The 22862-nt window shown below is 42.0% G+C and overlaps 1 protein-coding gene across 2 annotated transcripts; it reads left to right on the forward strand.

Moving 5' to 3' along the window:
- The first annotated feature begins 207 nt into the window (after nt 1–207).
- LOC117477953 (serine/threonine-protein phosphatase 6 regulatory ankyrin repeat subunit A) lies at nt 208–21600 on the forward strand. Of its 2 annotated transcripts, none has more exons than XM_034124780.1 (29): nt 208–389; nt 8578–8661; nt 9402–9480; nt 10436–10506; nt 11262–11462; nt 11541–11628; nt 12046–12188; nt 12639–12746; nt 12840–12944; nt 13559–13637; nt 13727–13841; nt 14038–14120; nt 14203–14266; nt 14397–14465; nt 14629–14769; nt 15290–15401; nt 15538–15564; nt 15894–15968; nt 16104–16305; nt 16459–16546; nt 17736–17853; nt 18548–18770; nt 18873–18960; nt 19045–19128; nt 19235–19383; nt 19546–19628; nt 19884–19966; nt 20055–20146; nt 20244–20542. In XM_034124780.1, exons 1-29 carry the CDS (start codon nt 306–308, stop codon nt 20540–20542), a joined length of 3237 nt encoding a protein of 1078 aa, XP_033980671.1. In that variant the 5' UTR covers nt 208–305. The 2 variants fall into 2 exon arrangements, with proteins under 2 accessions (XP_033980671.1, XP_033980670.1); XM_034124779.1 differs by lacking the exon at nt 208–389 and adding an exon at nt 5674–6269 and having other exon boundaries at nt 20244–21600.
- Nucleotides 21601–22862: the final 1262 nt, after the last annotated feature.

The raw sequence follows: 22862 nt of genomic DNA on the forward strand, positions 1-22862 counted from the left end.
GCCATTTTTGTTATAAGGACGAGACTACAGCAGAATTTGCTTAAAATGTCAATGGCAATGCTGGTCATGTACTGTATGGGCTTAACACTACTGTTGAATGGACTGTCCTCCCAGCCAATCAGTGAGTTTATGAGTGTTTTACTGAGGAGTGCAGTTGGTTGACTGCTGTGTTTTGATCCCAACTTGCCAGTTTTGTCATATCTGTCTCATGATGTGGTGATTGTGTCCACGGCAGGAAGGAAGAGGGGGGGAAGCCGCACGGTTTGGCTCCGGAGAGTCTCCTTTATTCAGTTTCTCCCGGTTTAATGTACAGTAACTCCCCGGGAGAGTCACTGCCTCCCTTTGGATTTACTCTGGGGAATATGGCTGTGTTGAAGATACAAGACCAGGTAACGTCATATAACTAGCTCACATGTAACGTTAATTACTAGCTGGTCACTTTGTAAACAGATTACTACTTGTGTGAGTGTTTATGTGTAGTCAACACCATGTCGTAATGACTGTTCATTTGAGTTTAACTTTATTAACATTAATCAACGACGTGTATTCATGGTGACTTACACCAGTTGTATAAATGGCATTTTAAATATATAGGTTTAACGGCTAACGTTCTTTAAGTTGCTAACTCCACTGACATATTAGCTTAATAGCTAACGGTAACCACTTACATACAACAAGTTAACGTAAGAACTTGGCTAATGTCGTGTAACATGTTACCTTACGTTTATTTATTACGGTCTAATCTACTACTATTGTTAGAAATCAATGATAACGCGGTCGTCTTTCAGTTTTCCCCGGTGCTTTTGACTGTTGCTTATTGTTGCTGTTTCTAGTGATGGACTAACACAGCTGGGTAGCTACCAGGTTATCAGGGTGGCTAACTCCCTTGCTAATGCTAGTTAGCAACTTGTGTTATGGCAGATGTGGGAGAAGTACTTAGATATGTGAACGCGGCTATTGTACTTAGGAACTTAAGTACCAGAGTGTAGGAATACTCTGTTGCATCAAAATGTTACTCAAGGAAAAGCACAAAGTATGTGCATCAAAATATACTTAAAGTACCAAAAGTAAAAGTACTCATTATGCAAACTGGCCCATTTCATAATAATATATTATATGTGATTATACTTATTGATGCATTCATGTGTTAATCAAAGCTTGTTAAGGTGCAGCTAATTTGCATTATGTTGTATGCTAGATTGAGAATGTACTTCCATGTGCAACTTTAAGTCTTATTTAAGGGTTGTTTATATTTCACATTATTAATCCAAATTTGCAAAGTTAGGTATTAAATAAATGTAGTGGGGTAAAAGTACACTATTCACCTCTGAATGGTAATCGTGTAGAAGTACAAGCAAACAATTTTAATTCTCAAGTAAAGTACAAGTCCCTCAAAAGTGTACTTAAGTACAATACTTGAGTAAATCTACTTAGTTACTTTACACCACTGGAAACCTATTATCAGCATTTAGATTGCATAGTACCGATTTAACTGCCTGATTTCCAGGGAGTTTGCTTCGTCAGCTGTCTGTTTCAGCTCCTTGCACATGTTGTCAGGGGCAGCTGTTGACAGTCACCTGTTGCTGGAGATAAGAAAGGCTGTCAGACTGAAATAGCAGGTGGTGCTGGTTTCAACGTCTCCAGCTGCGGTCATGAATTAGACACTTTCCACAAGCTTAAATCAGTTGTTATAAACACCGCTGGGACATTAATGCAGTTATACACAAGACATGGCAGTGGGCATATGAACCAGTAGCTACAAGTCACACAAGTCAATTTATGGTCAACTAACATGCTTACTACTACTTACTAGTAAATATTTACTCTTGTAAGCTGTGACAGGCATTTGTCATTATTTATTAAATGTTACACTATTTTATTACGTTTTAAACAAAATTATCCATCAATAAATATATAATAATAATTAGATAATAAAACATGGAAACAACTTTAAGCTCTTAGTCGAAGTTCATAGTCAAACCAGTGCTTTGGTTGGAGATCCTGTTATTTGTTTGTTTGTTATTGGCCTGAAATTTTTGCTTACAGTAAAACATTGTTTTATAAATCTGGGAAGTAAGAGTTTGTTGAAAATATGAACTTCAGTCAAAATGTGTCAACGATGGTGCAGCTCTGTCCTGGGCTGACCAATCTTCAGGACATGCAAGCAAAAGACGGAAGAGTGTGTGATGAGATCACCCTCTCGATTCTCCATTGTTCTCTGTAGTGCTTGCTGACAGAGAACTAGGCAAAAGGACACATGTAGTCCCACTTGGAGGGACAGGAGCGAGGGTAACCTTTAGCAAAGGCTTGTGTTTGTCCTCTAGAGGGCGTCCTGTAGCTTTGGAGCATGCACAGTATCAAGCTATGGTCCTGCCTGTGAGAGAGAGATGGTAGAGACTAGATATATAACAACCATTGATGTGACATGTGACATCCTGGGATAGAATCATATGAAAGCCATCTTTAAAAAGAATAGTTTTGAATATGCTTTTATTGTAACCAATGGGAAAACATTTTTTTTTTTTTTTACCTGTACTGTTTTTTATTCAAATATTAAGCGTCAGAAAACTTTGCCTGTCTTCAATGAATCAAAAAACAAATGACTTACTATTTAAGATCTGTCTTTGGTATTTTGAATTGCTAATATACTACATTAAGCAATATCCTTTATCTTTAGATTCCATATAGTAGTATAGTAATACATTTGTATGACTGAAAACATGAAAAGTAGAGTTAAGAGAAACATGAATAGTTTTTTCACAGTCTGACATGAATATCTCTTTTGTGTCAGTCTATTATGGTGCATTCAAATTGAGTTATATCATTTCAGAACCACATAATGTGACTGACTCATCAACCGTTGGCCGTTCAGTCAGAGCATTTAATGAAGAGCATGCGGTGGTGTGCATACCATACAAGTTTGGTCAGGACAACAAAGCTTTAGTACAGATACCCCTCTCTTGATTTTAAAAGCTTTTAAATCTCTAGATTTTCACATCGGCACTCCTGCAGTCTTTGGCTAGTACGTATCCCGGTACACACACACACACACACACACACACACACACACACACACACACACGTATATGCTGGCCTTTGTGTTTGGGGACTGGGATTATATTACACACAGTGCATCCTGGCTCAGGGACAGATCAGAGGTCAGTGAAAGCTGCATACTCTCTTGCGTACACATGCACATTGTCACGTTGGGTATCTCTCACATGACGTAAAGCTCAGGGGTTGCATTTTCATTTTATTTGTGGTTATGCGTGATAATAATGCATTCTCTTGTTGCGGTGAGATCAGGTTCACCTTGTGTGTGTTTTCCCACTGTCTCCCTGCTGTAGGAGCACCAGCTCAGCATTAATGCAACAGAAATGTGAGCTCTGCCTGCCTCTGAAATATCACACAATGGATTTTTCACTTCTTGTTGCCATGCTGTCAAGCAGTTTCTGTTTAGGGATGCTCAGTTAGTCTTGATCACTTTGTACTTCATTTAAATGTTTACATCCTGGCCTGTTCCACATGTTAGCCTTGCTTGATCCTGCTCTTCAGTCATGATTACAACTTTAAACACACATAAATACACACACATCTCACACAAGTTGCTCATTTCTGTTTAGGAAATTATAACCAACTGCTCTATAAACATCTGTGGGCTACGTTCCTGCAACTATCCCCAGTGCAGGATAGACAAAACATTGGTTGTTTGTTTATGTCACATGTGTCAAACTCAAGGCCCGGGGGCCAAATCAGGCCCTTGGTGGATTTAATTTCGGCCCGCAGGATAATTTTGAATTACTATTAGATCTGGCCCGCTGGTATATTGCACGCACACCTTCACTCAATCCTGAGGATTTGATGAACTTGCAACCAAGATGAGATGCCAAGTATCTGGTTTAGTGTGCATCACAGAGCCGCAAACTGAGTTTCAATGTTTCCTTCTGCACTTTTTTTCTCACGACAACAGGGCATGTTTGGTTTTTTCTTTGAGGGAAATTGTTTTTTTGAAGCTGTTGTCGGCCTGTGGAAAAATGTAATCATAAGAAATGACTCCGGGAAAGCTGCAGATAGAGCCATAAGAAATGAATGCAACTGATTATTTAATGTTTAATGTTGTTTTTTTATTGGCAATCATTTAAGCTTTGTTAGTTCCAGGTTTAATATGTGCAATAAGTTCATTTCAATAAGTTTTGCAATAAATATTGAACCAGTCCGGCCCTCGACTAGTACCGATTTTTTTATTTTGGCCCACTGTGTATTTGAGTTTGACACCCCTGGTGTATGTACTTCTTTCCCCAAACATCTTTTCTTTGTGCCTTTGAGGCAGATCTGTAATGTCAACTCAGTGGCTGCTGTAGGAGCAGAACGATTGTAAGACTGTGTTTCCTATTATGTTTATAAATGGTAAGCCCATTAGACTCCGAATTTCGCCCTGCAGAAAGGCTCCATCCCACTGAATGGCTCCCTCTCATTCGCCCTTGGTTGCACTGTCCCTCCCTCCACATTTAATGGGGTTGTGTGGCTTGGCAAGATTGCTCTTTTTAGGATCTGAGTTGAATATGAAGGAGACTGAAACACACACAGACATGCACGTACAGACTGGTCTTGTTAGCTACCCTCGCATATTTTGGCAAAGCCAGTTTGTTCCAGATTTATAATGAGGGGAGATGGGGACTTTTGATGCCATGCCACAAAAGAAGACACTAGAACACACATCTTCTCTGGTATTCTTTTCTACTTTTAGAAAGAAAGGCAGCTTCTATTTTTGCACCAACTTTATGAAGATGCAGACCACTAACCACGAACATTTAATTAAGCACAATCTCAAAACAAAGCTGTTGTGCACATGGTTTAGTTTAGCTTTGTGGGTTAGAACTTTCTATATTGGCCATTGAGTAGAATATAACCTTCAGTTCTTCGCAGTATTTATTTCATGTACAATAGCAAATATCAGAGCTTTATTGAGTGAATGAACTCCTGAACATACAAAAACAAGGATCAGAAGTTCTCAATGCAAATGTATACATTGAGCTATCCAGGCGGATTGTAGCTCCTGAAGGCAGCAGGGCTTTCAAAAAAAATCAATAGTGCTGCATCATCATTCTCTGATGTAGCATCTTTACTCCACCTACACTTTTATTATTTCACTTTAATGAACTCACCGGGAAGTCGTAGATCAGCCCTGACCATGTCACCTGATAACACGCAATAAACCAGAGTCCAGTTTTTCTGGTTTCTCCTACCACTCATTCTCCTCTTTTATCTCTTGGATCTATGACTTCCTCTTAATCTCTGGACATTTACATTCTGTATTTGTATTGATTTTGTTCATGGTTTATTTCCTGTAACCAGTTGGCCCCTGATTCTGTCCCTTGCCCCCTTTGTCCTTTGCTCCATTCATCTTCAGGTTTCTTTGTGTTTTGTAGTGCACTACCTGCCTTCAGTTATTCCATCCCTCTCTCTTCTTCTATTCATACTCTCCTCCCTATTCCATTCATTTCTCTCTCCCTCTGTCTCTCTATCCCCTCCCCCTCCTCTCCCTCTCTCTGTCTCCTCATTTGAAAGAGCTGGCTTCAGCAGTCTGCCTGAAACGAGCGACTCATACCCACACATGCATTGGCTGCTGCGGCCCCCGTCCACGCTGATCACAGGGTCTCTGTGTGTGTCCGCATCTGACGTGTGTGTGTGTGTGTGTTCCTGGCTGCAGCACAGCAGTGAGGATATGTAGCTTCCTCTGCGCTGCTAGGCAGCCCAAGCTCATTCTGCCGCATGCCGCTTACCGCCACCATTACGTAGAGGAATTCCCTGCTGTCTCTGCTACTGCCGCTCACACAGAGTGAGTGTTGCCTGGAGAGAGGAGGACAAGACAGAGGAGACATGCATCAAAGCAACACTGGCTGATGGAGGACAGAGCTGGATTTCATATTGGATTTTACATGAAGATGTGCAGTGTTTGTTTACAAGGGAATCTCTCTGTTTATGGGATTTATTGCTGACCTTTGTGCACCTGAATTGCGCTCGGATGTAAAAGAGAACACGGTGTATTTATGTGTGTGTGAGAGAGAGAGAGAGAGAGAGTGTGTGAGTGATTGTGTCGGTGTTTGTTCCTGATGCGGTCAGAGCGGGCTAGTCGTGTGTGTATCGTGGTGCTGGAGGAGGTGGAGGAGGATGAGCCCTCCTCTTCACCCCCACCTACCCGGCCCAAATCATCCCCAGAACGCAGATCCCATCATGCCTCTCGAAGGGCTGCCGCTCAGGAGGACAAGGTGAGACGGGTCCTTCGGTCCAGTTATTCATTGGTTGAATCAGAGTTGGCTCAGTCTGCGAGCCATTTTTAAGGTTTATATACAGTTTCTGTTTTGCGAATGACAACACTCGGCTAGGTTTTCAACCAACCAAAGCACTTATCCTACCTGGACTGAAGTTCAGACCTGCGCTGAAGTATGTATGAAGTCCCATTGCATTAAAATACAAAGCACAGCCAACACTTGTCATCCTGTGCTAAATATAGCATCAAATACAATCACCAATATAGCCTGCCATGTGAAATGACTGCTGGTTTGTATAGATTATCTAGGCCTAAGCCTTTGTAGTCTCCACTGGTGGCTTATAAAGGGCGAGCATTCAATTTAAACATTGTATTGAGGCTTTTCATCGTATGAAAGCTGTTCTTTGAAGTTGAGACTGACAAAGGAACAGACAGGAGGATAAGCCGGCTCTGATGACAGTTTGCGCTCTTAGTCCAAGTTTACCTTCCTGGATCCGTGACATATGTGCAGTAGTCATCAGTGTAATAGGCATGAGACGGATGCCGACATGCCTGACAGCCCCACTTATTTTTAGTTGGGACGAAATGAGAGAGGGATGGGAAAAACTGAGAGTTAGGAGCATATCGGCATTATAGTACACATACTACTGAAAGGTTCAACTTGGCAGCCATTGCTGTATGACACTGTTTAAATGTGACAAATAATATCACGAGACCCACAGCACTTGAAAGACTGCAAAGGAGGAAATGGCTGGGCAATATATTGTCATTTAGAAAGGGTTTCCATACGTCCCCTACGTTCTTATGGTTTGTATTTTTGCATTCTCAATAACATGCAGCATAAAGAAAAGCACTGCTCGCAGTCAATTGCGTATGCTCAATCTTATTTCCTTGTTAAAATCCTCAAATGAATTACTTATCCAAACATATTGAAACCATGAAAAGGTTCATTATCAGATAATAAAAGTAAAGAGTCTAGTATCATTATAAATCAAATGAAATCACTTTGTAGCTTAGATCTCAGTGATATACTGTGACCGTAAATCATGATCACAGTAACTACCAAGTTATAGTTTGGATATATTGTAAATAAAAAGATCAGCTGTGGGTGTTTTTATGTAACCAAGTTAATGAGTTTCAAATTATGGGCCAACGTTGTGTCATAAATGTTTAGACGTTTCACTTTCATTTGTAACCTCAAGTTTAAGCTTCAATTTGTTAATCTAAGATCAAATTAAAGTTACACAAGGACAGTCAATTAATCACAAATATAAAACATCACAACTGTTTAAAATCATGAGCGTAGCATGGTATTGCTTCCTTAACTTACATCTGAATGGTCTTCTGTTGACCATCGTTACCTCTGAAAGGTTTATGATGACTGCTCACTGTAAACTAATCCCACTCCGTGTCAGGCACCACGCTCTCTTGCTTGTGCCAACATTTACACACGCAGATGTACTAATGAAATAGTATAAGAGGTGTTCCCTGTGTGTATAATGCGTCCTTTATTTGCAGCTTCTTCCTCCTGGGAAAATGTGTGATCTCTTCTTAAGAAAACACTTAACCTGTATAACTTGTTTAGTTTGTTTATCTACACTGCTGTTTACATTCTTATCAGATAGCCTTGCATCACATCAGTCAGAATAAGGTGTATTGCCTAATAAGTTAACACATGGAATTTGCTTTGGTGTGTAATGGTGCCCACATAAACACAGTATGAGGAAAAAAGGAGCAAATATAGAACTATTATAGAATTAAAAATGAAGTAATGTTTACATTATTATAAATTGATAAAATGAGTACAATTTAGAATATGACAATTTACTTGATATGTGCTATATATCATGGCAAGAGGGTTCAGCTTTAACCCTGTGTGTGTGTGTGTGTGTGTGTGTGTGTGTGTGTGTGTGTGTGTGTGTGTGTGTGGTGTGTGTGTGTGTGTGTGTGTGTGTGTGTGTGTGTGTGTGTGTGTGTGTGTGTGTTGTGTGTGTTGTGTGTGTGTGTGTGTGTGTGTGTGTGTGTGTGTGTGTGTGTGTGTGTGTGAGATTGTGATTGTGTGCGATTGTGTGTGATGTATGCTGCAGCTGCTGCTGTCATAAACAAATAGGTGATGTACAGCCATTTTGTGACCTATGTCTCTCCAGCAGCTCTGGATTATAGGCTCTGTGTCTTTGACTCTCCCATTTGTAACTCATAACTCTCGCTGATAACACGGTTGTCAGCATAGAAAATGACTGCCTTGCAAATGGAGTACATAGTAGTAGTTACATCAGCGTTAACATGTGCTCTCCTTGCCTCTGTAGACGTCGCTGTTAAGAGCCATCTTCAACGTGGACACAGATGAAGTTCGCTCCCTCATATTCAAGAAAGAGGATGTCAACATTCAGGTAAGCCACTTTCTTCTTCCCTGATTTGTATCCAAATGTTAATGCTTTTGTTTCCCCTGTGTATTTGCTTTCCCCCCTTGCTTCACATACACACACCATGACTTATATCAGACCCCCAGGAGAGCAGCAGTAAGCTAGCCGGCTCCGATCGATCGATTGACCCAGAGTGCCTTCTGGCTGTTTACCCATTTCATATAGCTGTCAATCAAGGCAGGGCACCTCCTTTTCCTTTTGCTTAAGGTCGTAACCTTAACCCGATTCCTCCCATTGATTTGTTTTTCTGTCAATAATCTTTCTGAATTTATTTCCTCAGTTTACACCTTGTGTTTTCATAGTTTTTCTCTCTGTCCATCTGTCATTCTATAGTGCTGGGCTCATCACACTGAGTCAGCATTATTGGCCCAGACCTTTTACAGTCACATGACATTTGTTTATAGGCTAGCCCCACTCTGTTGATTGCTCCCTACTGCACTGAAAGAAAGAGAGATGGGGTGCGGCGGCTTTGTGTATCGATGGAGAAAGTGATGGAGCCAAGTGAAGAGGACAAGTGATCACAGGATGGACATGTATCCCCTGTGGCTGTAGTCTCATGTGTCCTGTGGTCTGCAGCAGTGTGGTCTGTCTAAAGATTCTGTTTGTGGCATGCCTCATCGTGATGTGTGAGCAAGGCGAGGCTGCGTGTGAAAAGGAGATATTAATAACATGCTTGCTTGAATTTCTTTTCTGTATTTTGGGATCAGGACAACGAGAAGAGGACGCCTCTGCACGCTGCAGCCTACCTGGGAGACACTGAGATCATTGAGCTGCTCATCCTTTCAGGTAAACACTAAAACCCAGCTTTCAATCCATTCAGCCATCCATTCGATTCAATTTCCACCTAAAATCTATAAACCTATAGTATCAATAGCTTGCTCATCCCGAGGTGCATCCATCTAGTCCTGTTTTTGCTTCTATCCATCTATACGAGTGCTCCAAAATTCACTTATGTGTAGTCCTTCCTTTGCATATTTAAACTCTCTTTTATTAATAATACTCACACAGCATTAGTCTGCAAATCAAATATTTGAATTGTAAAAAAACTACTTTTAGGGTCTGACTATTTTAAGTTTCACCTATTACCTGTCAGCACCTTAGAGTGATTACATGTTGTATGTAAATGTTTATCGCACAGTAAATGTTTTAAACCAAAGTATTGTCTGCCCTATTTTACCAGGTCAAACTAAGCTGGAAACAAATGTATCGTCATTTTTCCATTTCACAAGATATGAGTTTTAATACCAAATATCCCACCATTTGTTCCTTAAAGCCACTGCTTGTCCCTCACCTCTCTCTACCCCACATGTTTCTCGCTGTTCCCTCAGTAGTTAATATGTCTCCTCTTAGGCTGTCACCCTCTCTTGGTGATTTATAAATCATTTGTTGGCTTGGCTCTCTGTTAGGTCAGTTGTGCACGTCAGGAAGTGGGTCCAACCTTTATACAAGCTAGTGTGTACGCTTGTGTGTGTGTGTTCACTGTTTCCCAATAATGTGGAGAGAAAGTAACAGGTGCAGCCTCAGAGCTATATTAACCCCCAAGCTGTGCCAAAGAGCATCATGGATATGTTATATCTTCCAGTCACCGTTGCCTTAAAACACCCCCTTCCCATAAGTCACTTGAAAAATGATTAAACCTTTTTACCATGTTTGCCTTGGCTGTGTCCGGTATTGTTGACACATCTTAACCATCTCTCTCTCTCCCTCAATCTCTCTTCTTCATTCCCCTCCTCTCGTCTAGGGGCCAGAGTTAATGCCAAAGATAACAAGTGGTTGACTCCTCTTCATCGAGCTGTCGCCTCTTGTAGCGAGGTAACAAATTACACAAACAAACGTGCTAATGTGTACTGTAGTAACTCCACTAATCATGTGACTATGTTTGTTTCACAATGAGGTTATCACAGCTTTTCACTTTTGATACTAAGGGGGATACCCACTGACAATACCACCGTAACAAAAATGCAGAAAGGACTTCTGCTTTCATTTCACTGAAACCACTGTGGTGGCAGAAAACACTGTTTAGTGTAGCAACTGGCAGACCAGATAGAATATCTTTACAATTAGATATACTTTATGCATCCTTTTTTTGTCACAGCAGCACCATGTAAACAGGCATAACACTTGAGATAAACTATAATAATGATAATAATAAAATAGAATCAAATAAACGATAAGAATTAACAGTATACATATGTATATCAACAGTAGAAAATATAATTATATCAACAGAGTAAAGATGGAGAGAATAACTGCTGCTGTGATAATTTTTCCAGTTTTTTCCCAAGCTGACCGTAAAGGGGTAAAACCCTGTGCGGTGTGTTTGTTTTTCATAAAACCCCAGAAGCTCTTCACCTATTCTGCTTGGTGCCGGGCAACATGCCCAAACAGCCAGAGCCCCTTGCTCTCCTTTTCAGTGCTATTGTCGGCATGAAAGCCCCCTAAGAATAGCAAAGACTTTTATGTCCACCTGCGCACACTGGCATGTACTCTGTCAGTGCACTGAGGCATAGTGGAAAAAAAGAATCCCTCTGTCTGCACACTCTGACGCACGCTCACTCTTTACCCAGAATGCAGTGGCCATGCTGCTGAAGCACAGTGCGGATGTAAACGGCCGAGACAAGAACTGGCAGACGCCGCTCCATGTTGCCGCGAGCAACAAGGCAGTGCGCTGCGCCGAGGCTTTGGTCCCGCTGCTTAGCAACGTCAACGTGTCTGACCGGGCGGGACGCACCGCCCTGCACCACGCGGCCTTCAGTGGACATGTGGAGGTGGGTCTCCTGTCAACACACAGACAGACACACACATATTCCTGTCAGCACCTGGTTCATTTGAGTTTGTGTGATTAGATGGTGAAGTTGCTGCTGTCTAGAGGAGCCAACATCAATGCATTCGACAAGAAGGACAGGAGGGCCATCCACTGGGCAGCCTACATGGGTGAGACTGTTGTTCAGACAAGATAGAGACTCTACCAAAACCTATGTAGATGTTATTTATATAGCCCTCTTTCCTAAGACCCTTGAAGCTAAAAAGGAAAGAAACTAAAAATAAATGTATAGATGAAAAATTGTATAGCAACTGAGGAGGGGACCCTCTCCCAGGATGTAGAGCTATAAATCAAATGTCGTGTATACAGAGTAAACAACAAAATAAAATGACAAAATAGACAAGCCATATGAAAAAAAGATTTTGTAAAAAAGATATGAAAAATAGATCCAGGAGCATGTTTAAAAGATTCCATGTGCTTCCATGTCCCTAGTTGTCCCCTCCCTAAATAGTACATAGTGAAATGAACGGGTCTCGAGTTAAATGTGCCTCATATCATTCCCCCCCCCCCTCTCGTCTCTGTTTCAGGTCACCTGGAGGTGGTGAAGTTGTTGGTGGCCAGTGGAGCAGAGGTGGACTGCAAGGACAAAAAAGCATACACTCCGCTCCATGCAGCCGCCTCCAGTGGCATGAGCAGCACCGTGCACTACCTGCTGAGCCTGGGGGTCCACGTCAGTACACACACACATCTGCATCAGCAATGACCTGCAAAATGACCTTTTGTATAACTCGTGTTACCTTCACTTCTTAAAGAAAATGTAGTTTTTCTCACATTCAGTCACATGATCACTTCTTAAGATAAGATGTACTTTATTGATGCCAATTTGGAAAATGTTTTCTTCCCAAACATATGCAATACAAAATATATGTTACTTAAATGTATCTAGACCCTGTTTACGGAGGCATGTGACAAAAATACAACTTTCTTTAAGAATTCAAGGTAACCCGGGAGTAGTAATTAATGAATATACAGATCATAAATGTGTAGGGGTTGCTTTGATTTGTGACACTTTAACAAATCGGAGTCTTTAACCGTAGATATACAAGCTATTTTTAATACGGTGTCAATATCAGTTAGTCAAGTTAATCAAACGCTTAACATTGATTCTCTTCTTGCGTAGGTCAACGAGATAAACGGCTACGGCAACACTCCGCTCCATTTAGCCTGTTACAATGGACAGGATGTGGTGGTCAGTGAGCTCATTGAGGCAGGGGCCAACGTCAACCAGGTGTGTGTGTATGTGTGTGTCTCCCTGTGCAAGTTGGTATGTGTTTGGTGATAGTGTGTGTTTTTAATTGTGTTGTTTGGTACCTCTCTTTAGGTAAATGAGAGGGGGTTTTCTGCCCTCCACTTTGCCTCCTCCTCACGTCAGGGGGCGCTCTGTCAGGAGCTGCTGTTGGCCCACGGAGCTCACATCAACATGAGGGTATTTGCTTTATATTGATACAGTCGGAAGCAGCCTGTTGCCTTGTGTCTATTCTGCCGAGAGTCCAGTTGAAAGTTGAAATGACAGTGTTGCTAACACTTTGGTAGCAGTGATGAAAACTGATATTAGATTCCCACAGCCTCAAGATGCACGGCCATATGGAGGATGACAGGGGGAGGGGGCGGCTCCCTGAGGCTGCAAGCTGCTCAGGGAATAAGTGTGTGTGGGTGTGTGTTTGATCCATGAGGGGAACACAAATAGCTTGTGTTCATGCTAAGATCTCGAACACTACAGGGTAAGAGTTGAGTCATCTTCCCACACTGGCACTTAAATGTCTCTCATCTACATGCATCACAGACACACTTTATTTACTTCATTTGAGTCCCCTTTATTATCCGCTATGAGAAACTTGATTTGAAACAAATAAACAAATATTCAGAACACAATTATAAACAATACTATAACAAGACGATCTGTCAAATCTTTTAACAGGAAGCAAGGGAGTTTTGACTCTCTTAAAAGGGGTCACTTAAATTTATAATTTTCGGGAAGATTTTCTACAGAAAATCCTAATCATTATCTTTGTCTCTCTTTGCTTGTCTCCATCTGTGCAGAGTAAGGATGATAAGACTCCCCTCCACATGGCAGCTACCCATGGAAGGTTCTCCTGCTCTCAGGCCCTCATTCAAAATGGTGAGAGACCCTACAGTGCGCTGTCTGCTTCATGCCCGAGTGTTTAAACAGAATTGTATAGATATACCCTTTTATTTATTTGTGTATAGGAGCTGAGATTGATTGCGAGGACAGGAGCAGAAACACTGCCCTTCACATCTCTGCCCGCTACGGCCATGAGCTCATCATCACAGCACTCATCAAACACGGAGCAGACACCGCCAAGTTAGTAACAAATGACATTTAACCATCTGTCTGTCTTCTCACTGAATACAAGAAGCTAAAAAGGAAAGGGAACAATTTCAGGAATGAGGATTTTAAGTTCCAGATAAACCAATATATCTCTCATCAAAAATGCATCCACGCTCTCACACTTCACCCTCCTGTGGGGACTTGCCTTCTCTGTTTTGAATGTTTTTAGGAGAGGCATTCATGGGATGTTCCCTCTACACCTGGCAGCTCTCAGCGGCTTCTCAGATTGCTGCCGGAAGCTGCTGTCCTCAGGTACATTCATGCTGACACCGTTTGTGTCACCAGAATCACCTCGTTGACATCCTAAGTGATGCTGATCGCATATTTTTCGCAGGGTTTGACATAGACACCCCCGATGACTTTGGCAGGACCTGTCTACATGCTGCAGCCGCTGGAGGGTGGGTCATCATCCCTGCTCACATCCTTATTGTTTAATACCTGAGCATCTTCCCTTTTCCTTGTATTTAAAAGCATCCCCTTGTCGCTTTCGTTTTATCCATCACTTTTTAAATGTGCCTCTCTTACCAGGAACCTGGAGTGTCTGAACCTGCTGTTAAACATAGGAGCAGACTTTAACAGGAAGGACAACTTTGGGAGGTGAGCCAAGCCTCTTTACACTTGTGTTCTATGCATTTTGGGAAAATACAAATAAAATAAGACAGAGAAAAATAGTTGAGAACATATCTTAGGGAGTAGAGGGAAGGAATGTAGTCCTCCCTTGCATTAATAATATCTGCTGTTGACTCTCTGTTCCTCCCAGGACTCCATTACACTATGCATCAGCCAACTGTAACTACCAGTGTGTGTTTGCCTTGGTGGGCTCGGGGGCGAGCATCAATGAGCTGGACCAGAGAGGCTGCAGCCCCCTGCACTACGCTGCTGCAGCCGACACGGATGGAAAGTAAGATGTTTACTTAAATCACATAACATAATAAACCATGAGATTTTTAAAGGCTTACTTTGCTGTTACTTTAATGAAATATTTTATGCCATAGGGTACTATATAATGACTTTATTTTATAGCATACTTTACTATGACATTTACTTTGAAGCATTTTATACCTCACTATATGATATTTTTGTAGTCATACAATACTTTAAATTAATTTGTGTACATAAAATACAATGATTTTTTATGCTCAAAGGCTACTTCACTATGACTTTTTTTTATTTTTTTTGTGGCATATTATACTTTTTATTTAATTTTTTACATCTTTTATATCTTACAATACTTTGATATTTATTTCATAATTTTTCAGTACTATGACATAATATTTTTGAGATGTTCTATACTTTGACTTCTTTAATGAATTTGTTATTGTATATAATCTTTTTGGCATACCCCAGATTAAAGTAAATTGTATCAAATAATCCTCAGTGTCCGATGAAAACATTTCTTTCCTCTCTTGTGTGTTTGCCAGGTGTGTGGAGTACCTGCTGAGGAACGATGCTGACCCAGGAGTGAGAGACGGACAGGGTTACAGTGCGGTGCATTATGCCTCAGCGTACGGACGCACACTCTGCCTGGAACTGGTGAGTACAGATACCAGAGACCATTTGATGCATTTCCCACAGACTGCCAACAAATGTGATCACTTCCATGTGCTGAAATGTGAAGCAGGACACTTCTCATGGTATCATAAAGAGCCTTTGTCTGTATTTCTTTCAGATGGCAAGTGAGACACCTCTTGATGTGGTAAGAAAGACATTTCAATGATTCACTGTAAAACAAGGAGCCTTTACATAGATTGATTTTGTATGTCTGGTAGGCAGATTCATTTACTGTTAAACAACGTCTTGTTCTGCATTTTATCAAAATTGCAGTGCATGCTTTCTAAATAATGAATTTTTTTATTTAAAACTCTTAGCACACACCTTATCAAACACCACTATTCTCTCTTTCAACAAACTGAGCTCATGGAGCAGTGTGACCATAGCCTTAGTTCTGTGCATACGGCAGTGAGCTGCAATGCATGCAAACCTATTTCTAAAATGAATAATAAGGGAACCGTGTCTCTATTTCAGTTAATGGAGACATCAGGAACAGACATGCTGAGTGACTCAGAGAGCCAGGCCCCCGTCAGTCCACTCCACCTGGCGGTGAGTTTAGGGATTGTCTTCAGAATGTCTTTATTTGGCTGTTTGTCTCTCTCTTGCATACATCTCTCAATGGCATGTCTGATACCTTTACACATAAAAGAAGTGTCTATTGGTGTGGGTCTCCCTTTGATTTAGGCGTACCACGGACACTGTGGAGCTTTAGAAGTGCTCTTGTCCTCACTGCTGGACGTGGATGTTTTCAGCCCAGAGGGCCGGACCCCCCTCAGCCTGGCCTGCTCCAAGGGTCACCAGGAGTGTGTCTCACTGCTGCTGCACCATGGCTCCTCACCCATGACCCGGGACTACACACACAAAAAGACAGCAATACATGCTGCAGGTAAACATACAGACAGTTACACAGAGCCAAATAAATCAGTATGCTTCACACCACATGACTGAGGTTTATTTGATGCCTTTGAAAGTGGAGAAATGTTGTTGCTTCAGAAAAAAAAGTCATTCTCTAGCATGTGTGTGTTTCTGTGTGCCGCAGCTATGAATGGCCACCCAGAGTGCCTGCGTCTGCTCGTGAGCAACAACGACCAAAACATGAATGTGGACGTACAAGACATCAACGGACAGTGAGTGTGTGCAGAGAGAAAAAGGCTTAGGTTGCGTTCGAATACTCCAAAAAAAACAGCTCCTAAGTTCTAACCCTATCGTCTATTCCTTGACCTCGGAGTGAAACGTCATGGGGTTAAGGGATAGTGGATAGGAGAATTCAAAAGGATTTAGGAGAAGAGACTGCGGTACTTTAGAGAATCCGACTGCACTTTCACTATCCGACGTGTTTATGATGCGCCAGCGGAGGTCATAAATGTGCGCCTGCTGCTGTGGGGAAACTATGGAAACTACAGTTTTCTATACAGCGGACTACAACATGGATGTTTAATAAGAACGAGGGACTACTGTAAACTCATCTAGAGACTCTGCACCGTGCTCTGATGCTGTTGTTTTATGCTTTATGAACAGGGACAACAGAGAAACATATTCTTCATGACCAAAGTTGGAATTGAAATAAAAAAGGAAAGTGAAACTTATGCTCGTCACCCTCTCCCTCCGGTCCACATTAATACAAATGATTCCAATACGTATGATTGTATGAAAAGATCTTAAAATCAATACAAATGTATTTATTATAAACGTTAGTCCTTAACATCTATCACTGTGTATATCACCATTCAAACATCTTTTAAAAGTTGAACAACCCCCACACAGCTCAGTAAAGACTGTGAAATGTTGACTTTATTTGATCATTTCAGTAAAAACTAACGTTCATATTTCTCTTTTTGATTATAATACTGATGAACGTTCAAAACAAAGCACTTTGGCAACTTACCACATACGTTTTAAAATGCTTAATAAGCACCGTAACTTTCATTATATCATTTCTCGTTCATAATCGGTTGTTTCCGTGAACGGCCGACTGTTGTGTGACGGCAAATGCTGCGGCCGCAAGGCATTGTGGGGCAGCATTTTCTCCTCTCCTTTCGGTTAGGGAGGTCCAGTGGTTCCTAAGCTAAAGGAGGTTATAAAGGAAGTTTGAAACCTCCTTTCCTTTTAATTTAGAGAATTCGAACGGCACTTATCATGGCTGCCACTGAGGGACTTCCGGGTCATTTCACTCCGTTAGGAAGGTTCCTAAGCTAAATGGACTATTCGAATGCAACCTTAGCTTTCACTCCGATTATTATTATTCTCATTGAGGAGAAGACTTTAACTAGTTTTATTTAAAGATGTGTGTTTTGTCATATTTCCCCACCTGTACAGGACTCCTCTGATGTTGGCGGTGCTGAATGGACACACAGAGTGTGTGTACTCTCTACTCAGTCAAGGGGCCACTGCGGAGCATCAGGACCGCTGGGGAAGGACAGCACTACACCGGGGGGTGAGACATTCACACACTTCCACTGACATGATAACCCTGTATATTCCCCTAAGGACAGTTCTATCTAAAGAGCCTGATACGACTGCCAATCTAAATGTAGAATTTAGATTCTCTGGTGGCAACTCATGTGCTTTCTGGCCATCAGATCAAAATCCTACCCTCAGGCTAAATAACTACAACATAAGGCTACTGTTTGAAATCAAAGGTTCCTTTTATTAATCAGAGCACTGAGGTCAGGCCGTAGTACGGTACTCTCAAAACACTAAATACATTTTTAATTTATGAATGATTTTTTGTTGAAATCAGCAGGGTGAGGTGGGTGGAAAAAGCTGTTTGCTTGTTGCTCCCTGTCGTTTCCTCTGCCTGTGGATTGCTACAATTCAGGAAATGGGATTAGGGCAGACATTTTTTCTTCTAGAATAAAGAGCCAGCAGGCCATGAAACATGTCTAGCTGTGTGTTTATTGGTCTAGCTGTGTGTTTATTGATCTACTGCGCTCCGTTTCATTAGAACGGAAAGCACCATACTTTAAACAACATCTTATTTCATAATTGCATGCACTGTATCTTTGGCAATACTTTAGTTTTTATATAAAAAACCTTAAACAGAGGATGATCAATGAGCAAAATGAACCATACATATTACAACTATATACTAATAAATATATTTTCCAATTTTCAATTTTCTCTCACAGGCGGTGGCGGGCCAGGAGGAGAGTGTGGAGGCCCTCCTCCAGCGGGGGGCCGCTGTGTGTGTCAAAGACATCCGGGGCCGCTCCCCTCTTCACCTGGCCTCCGCCTGTGGCCGTGTGGGGGTCCTGGGGGCCCTGCTGCAGGCCACCCCCACCAACTCCCTCACTCTCACACACCTCACTGACAACCAGGGCTACACACCTCTGCACTGGGCCTGCTACAACGGTACACAGCGGGACACACTGGAGGAACATCACTGTTCTGTATGAAGCGACAGCAGGAGTATTCACATCTGTTCCTCTCTTTGTATCTCAATCTGTTCTCTAGGATACGATGCTTGTGTGGAGGTGTTGTTAGACCACGAGGTGTTCAAGAGGATTAAAGGCAACCCCTTCACTCCACTGCACTGTGCTGTGTAAGACGTTGTGTACCTATTCATGTTTTTCTGTAGATAGGCACTGGTCTGAAAGCTTCTGACAGTGTGTGTTTTGTATTTCAGTATGAGCGATAATGAGGGAGTGGCTGAGATGTTAATTGAGTCCCTGGGCACGGCTATCGTTAACTCCACTGACCCCAAGGGCAGGTGAGACATAAAAAAAAAGCTAGCATGACATCATCTTTTTTTATTAAAGCTGTTCACGTGCACAGGATCTGCTGCTGTATTGCCAACTGTGTTTGTGTCTTCATAGGACCCCACTCCACGCTGCAGCTTTTTCCGACCATGTGGAGTGCGTTTCCCTGCTGCTGAGCCACGGAGCTCAGGCAAACGTAGTTGACGCACACACACGCAGCACACCGCTGATGATGGCAGCTCTAAACGGACAGACCAATACTGTGGGTCAGTATAAACTGACAAATAGATTCACTGTCTGTTTCTTTTTTTGTTTCTTTTTTTGTCTCTGTTCGATTCTCTTTTTTTCTTCTACTGTTATTTCATCTTTGAGTCTTTTTTTTTTTTTTTAACCTTTGACATGAACACACCTCCTTTCATGTGTTGCAGAGATGTTGGTGAGCAGTGCTAAAGCAGACTTCACACTACAGGATACAAACAGGAACACAGCATTGCATCTGGCTTGCAGCAAGGTAACAATTCACAGAGACAGGAAGTGCTTTTGTATTGACTGGCCATAGTGTGACTTTTGGTGATTAAGATGTCCCCAAAAATCTCTTAATCACCCAGTCAGTGTTGCTCATCAGGTGGCTGCTGAAAAAGTACATTTCACATAGTAATGATGGTAAAACCAATTTTTTAGTGAGCTGTCCCTAAACATAGATGTGAAAAACAAGAAGTATACAACATGTACTATTGGTCACCTCTTTGCTCTCCGTACCTCTCAGGGTCAAGAGACGAGTGCCTTGTTGATTCTAGAGAAGATCAGCGACAAGAACCTCATCAACAGCACCAACACTGCTCTCCAGACGTAAGAGCATTCCCAGGATGCACCAGGGTAATCTGCTTAATTCAGACTGCTTTTATTTGAACCTCACCCACCCTCCTTCTTGTTGCAGGCCGCTGCATGTAGCAGCGAGGAAGGGGCTGATAGTGGTGGTTCAGGAGCTGCTGGGGAAAGGAGCCAGTGTGTTAGCAGTGGACGAGAACGGTCAGATTTCACTTCACTGCACATCCCTCACTACTCACACATACTGCCACAGTGAGACGTGAACTTTCCTTCTTCTTGATTTTTCTTTTATGCGTAGGTTACACTCCGGCTCTGGCATGCGCTCCTAACCGAGATGTGGCCGACTGTCTGGCGCTCATCCTCAACTCCATGATGCCCACCTCCCCCATGGTCACCATTGCAGCTTTGCCTGCACTTTCTCTTACTCACACAGTCATCAACCACCACCCCACCAACAACCACGTCTCTAAAGGCGTGGCCTTTGACTCTCTTCCCCCTCTGAGGCCGGACCACGCCTCCTACTGCAGACCGGAGCGCCTGCTGTCCTCCATCACCGGGGACGATGAACTGAATGACTCAGATTCAGAGACGTACTGAGGACATACCTGCTATTGGACCGAGCCCTACACTACTGGCAGACTAGCCAGCCACTCAGGAGCCTTAAATGATCATTGACAAAAAGCTAAAAGAGAGAAAACAGACGGAAAATAGAGCAGACATGCAGATTATTTTTAGATAAGCTTCTTCAAATCTAAAAATAACCCCTTGTTGTACACCATGTTTCTCTTAAGGTGCATACCCACGGGGTAAAAAATAATGTACTAGAATTTAGAATAATGTGAATACAGACTACATTTCTCTCAGACAGCATCACTGTATGGTCAGTAACATGGCCTATATCTTTTTCAATGTAAAGCAATGTTGGTTATTCTTTTTTAAATTAAGCTCCTTCTCTTTGCTGATACTTCCTGGAGTGATTTTAAGCCTTTTCACAATTTTTCCTTCAACTATTACTAGAAGAGCATCTACTGGAAAAAAGCTCAGTGTACTGCTTTTATTCTTACAATTGTCTAAAGAAAAAAACAGATGGAAAATGTAATGGGACCAGGAGATTGATAGCTGTTTTCCCTTACTGTACTTTTGAGTTTTTATTCAGAGCCTTCATGGCAGACAGTCACGCACACTTGAGACGCTGCATTATTGTTATTGAACCACTTTTCAATTCCTAAGAGAGGAAATTATTATTGAATCCTATGAATTTATTCCAAGTGGAAATGGAATCCCTGGGAGCTGATGAGGACAGCAGATGGATGTAAGATTCAGTGTGTGATTGGTCCAGGATTTGATTGATGACCCGAATGAGCGGCTCAAGGTACTTGTAACCTGCAATGCTGTAACTACTCAATGTCTTTGTACTGTACTGTACTGTACTGTACTGTACTGTAGGCAGAGGAAATGGCTGACACTGTGTGTGTGTGTCTGTGTGTGTGTGTGTGTGTGTGTGTGTGTGTGTATATATAAGAGAGAGAGAAATTAATAAATATTGCCTTTTTAGGAACAAGAAACTTTCAGACAGAGATGAATAATACTGGCGCAATGTTTGTAAAGATTGTAAGTAATTAACAAATAAAGATATTCGTTTTTGATTTATCTCAGTTAATGTTTGACAGAAGACAAATGTTTGATTTTGCACCCTGTGGTTTGTTTATAACCTTACATTAGCCTTTTAATTCTGGCGATTGCATTTACATGCAAAAGTCATTTGTGGTGTTAATTTTTAGAGATTATCCTGCTGAACAAAACATGTAAGTGTCATTAACATGTGTTTGCCACAGATCTTAATTTTTGGACGATTCCAAAATCGAATTGAACAATCCCAAACCTTTTTTAGGATGACCCGCTTGCAATGGGGGTCATCCTAAAGAATTAAGTCATCCCTTCACCACTCTATTGGACCAAGCCTTCACTGTCAAATAATACCATTGTTGTGTATAATAAAAGTTTGATAGTTCATATTGTAACGTTGTTTTAGAACACCCTACGGCAGGGGTGTCAAACTCAAGGCCCGCGGGCCAAAACCGGCCTGCGACCTCATTTTACGTGGCCCGCAAGAGCTACCAAAGAATATGATATACAATACATTTGGTGTAATTGTTCAATATTTGCTCTCAATTACTTGCCCTCGACTTCTACTTACAGACGTAGTTATTTATGAAGTTATTACCAGAACTGATAATAATCCAATGCAGAGCCAATAATGTAATATAATTAGGGCTGTCAAGTTAACGCGTTAATAACGCGTTAACGCAAAAAAAAATTAACGCCACTAATTATTTTAACGCGATTAACGCATGTGTATTTTTTGTCCTCGGCCGCCGTAGTTTCAGAGCGCATCGAGTTTAAAATACCATCTACAAGCTGATGCTGACAGCCCCGCTCCTGCTGCCCGCTTGTGGCAGACCACACTTCCACGCTCACCGGCAGGCCCGGACTGGCCATCGGGAGGACCGGGAGGGTGTGTGTATGTGTGGCGCGAGCGAAGCACACCTTACGTGTTGTTGTTAGCATCTGGTGCTAGCTAGCTGAGCTAACGGATATAAGGAGCTGTTTCAATGAAAACAGAGGAGCGACATTTCGCCGACAACTGCGCCGAGCACTTGACTTTATGCAGGTAGCCAGACAGCACACTCAGCACGGATAGTGCCGCAACACAGCTCATACACACAGGCATATATGCCTTGAGCTGCACATAGCTCCAACGATCCTTCACACACACACACACACACACACACACACACACACACACACACACACACACACACACACACACACACACACACACACACACACACACACACACACACACACAGTATTATTGTATGAGAGAGGTTCCAGGTTGAATTGAGGCGAATATTTG

This window comes from Trematomus bernacchii, unplaced genomic scaffold (genome assembly GCF_902827165.1).
Source record: "Trematomus bernacchii unplaced genomic scaffold, fTreBer1.1, whole genome shotgun sequence".
Classification (NCBI taxonomy): domain Eukaryota; kingdom Metazoa; phylum Chordata; class Actinopteri; order Perciformes; family Nototheniidae; genus Trematomus; species Trematomus bernacchii.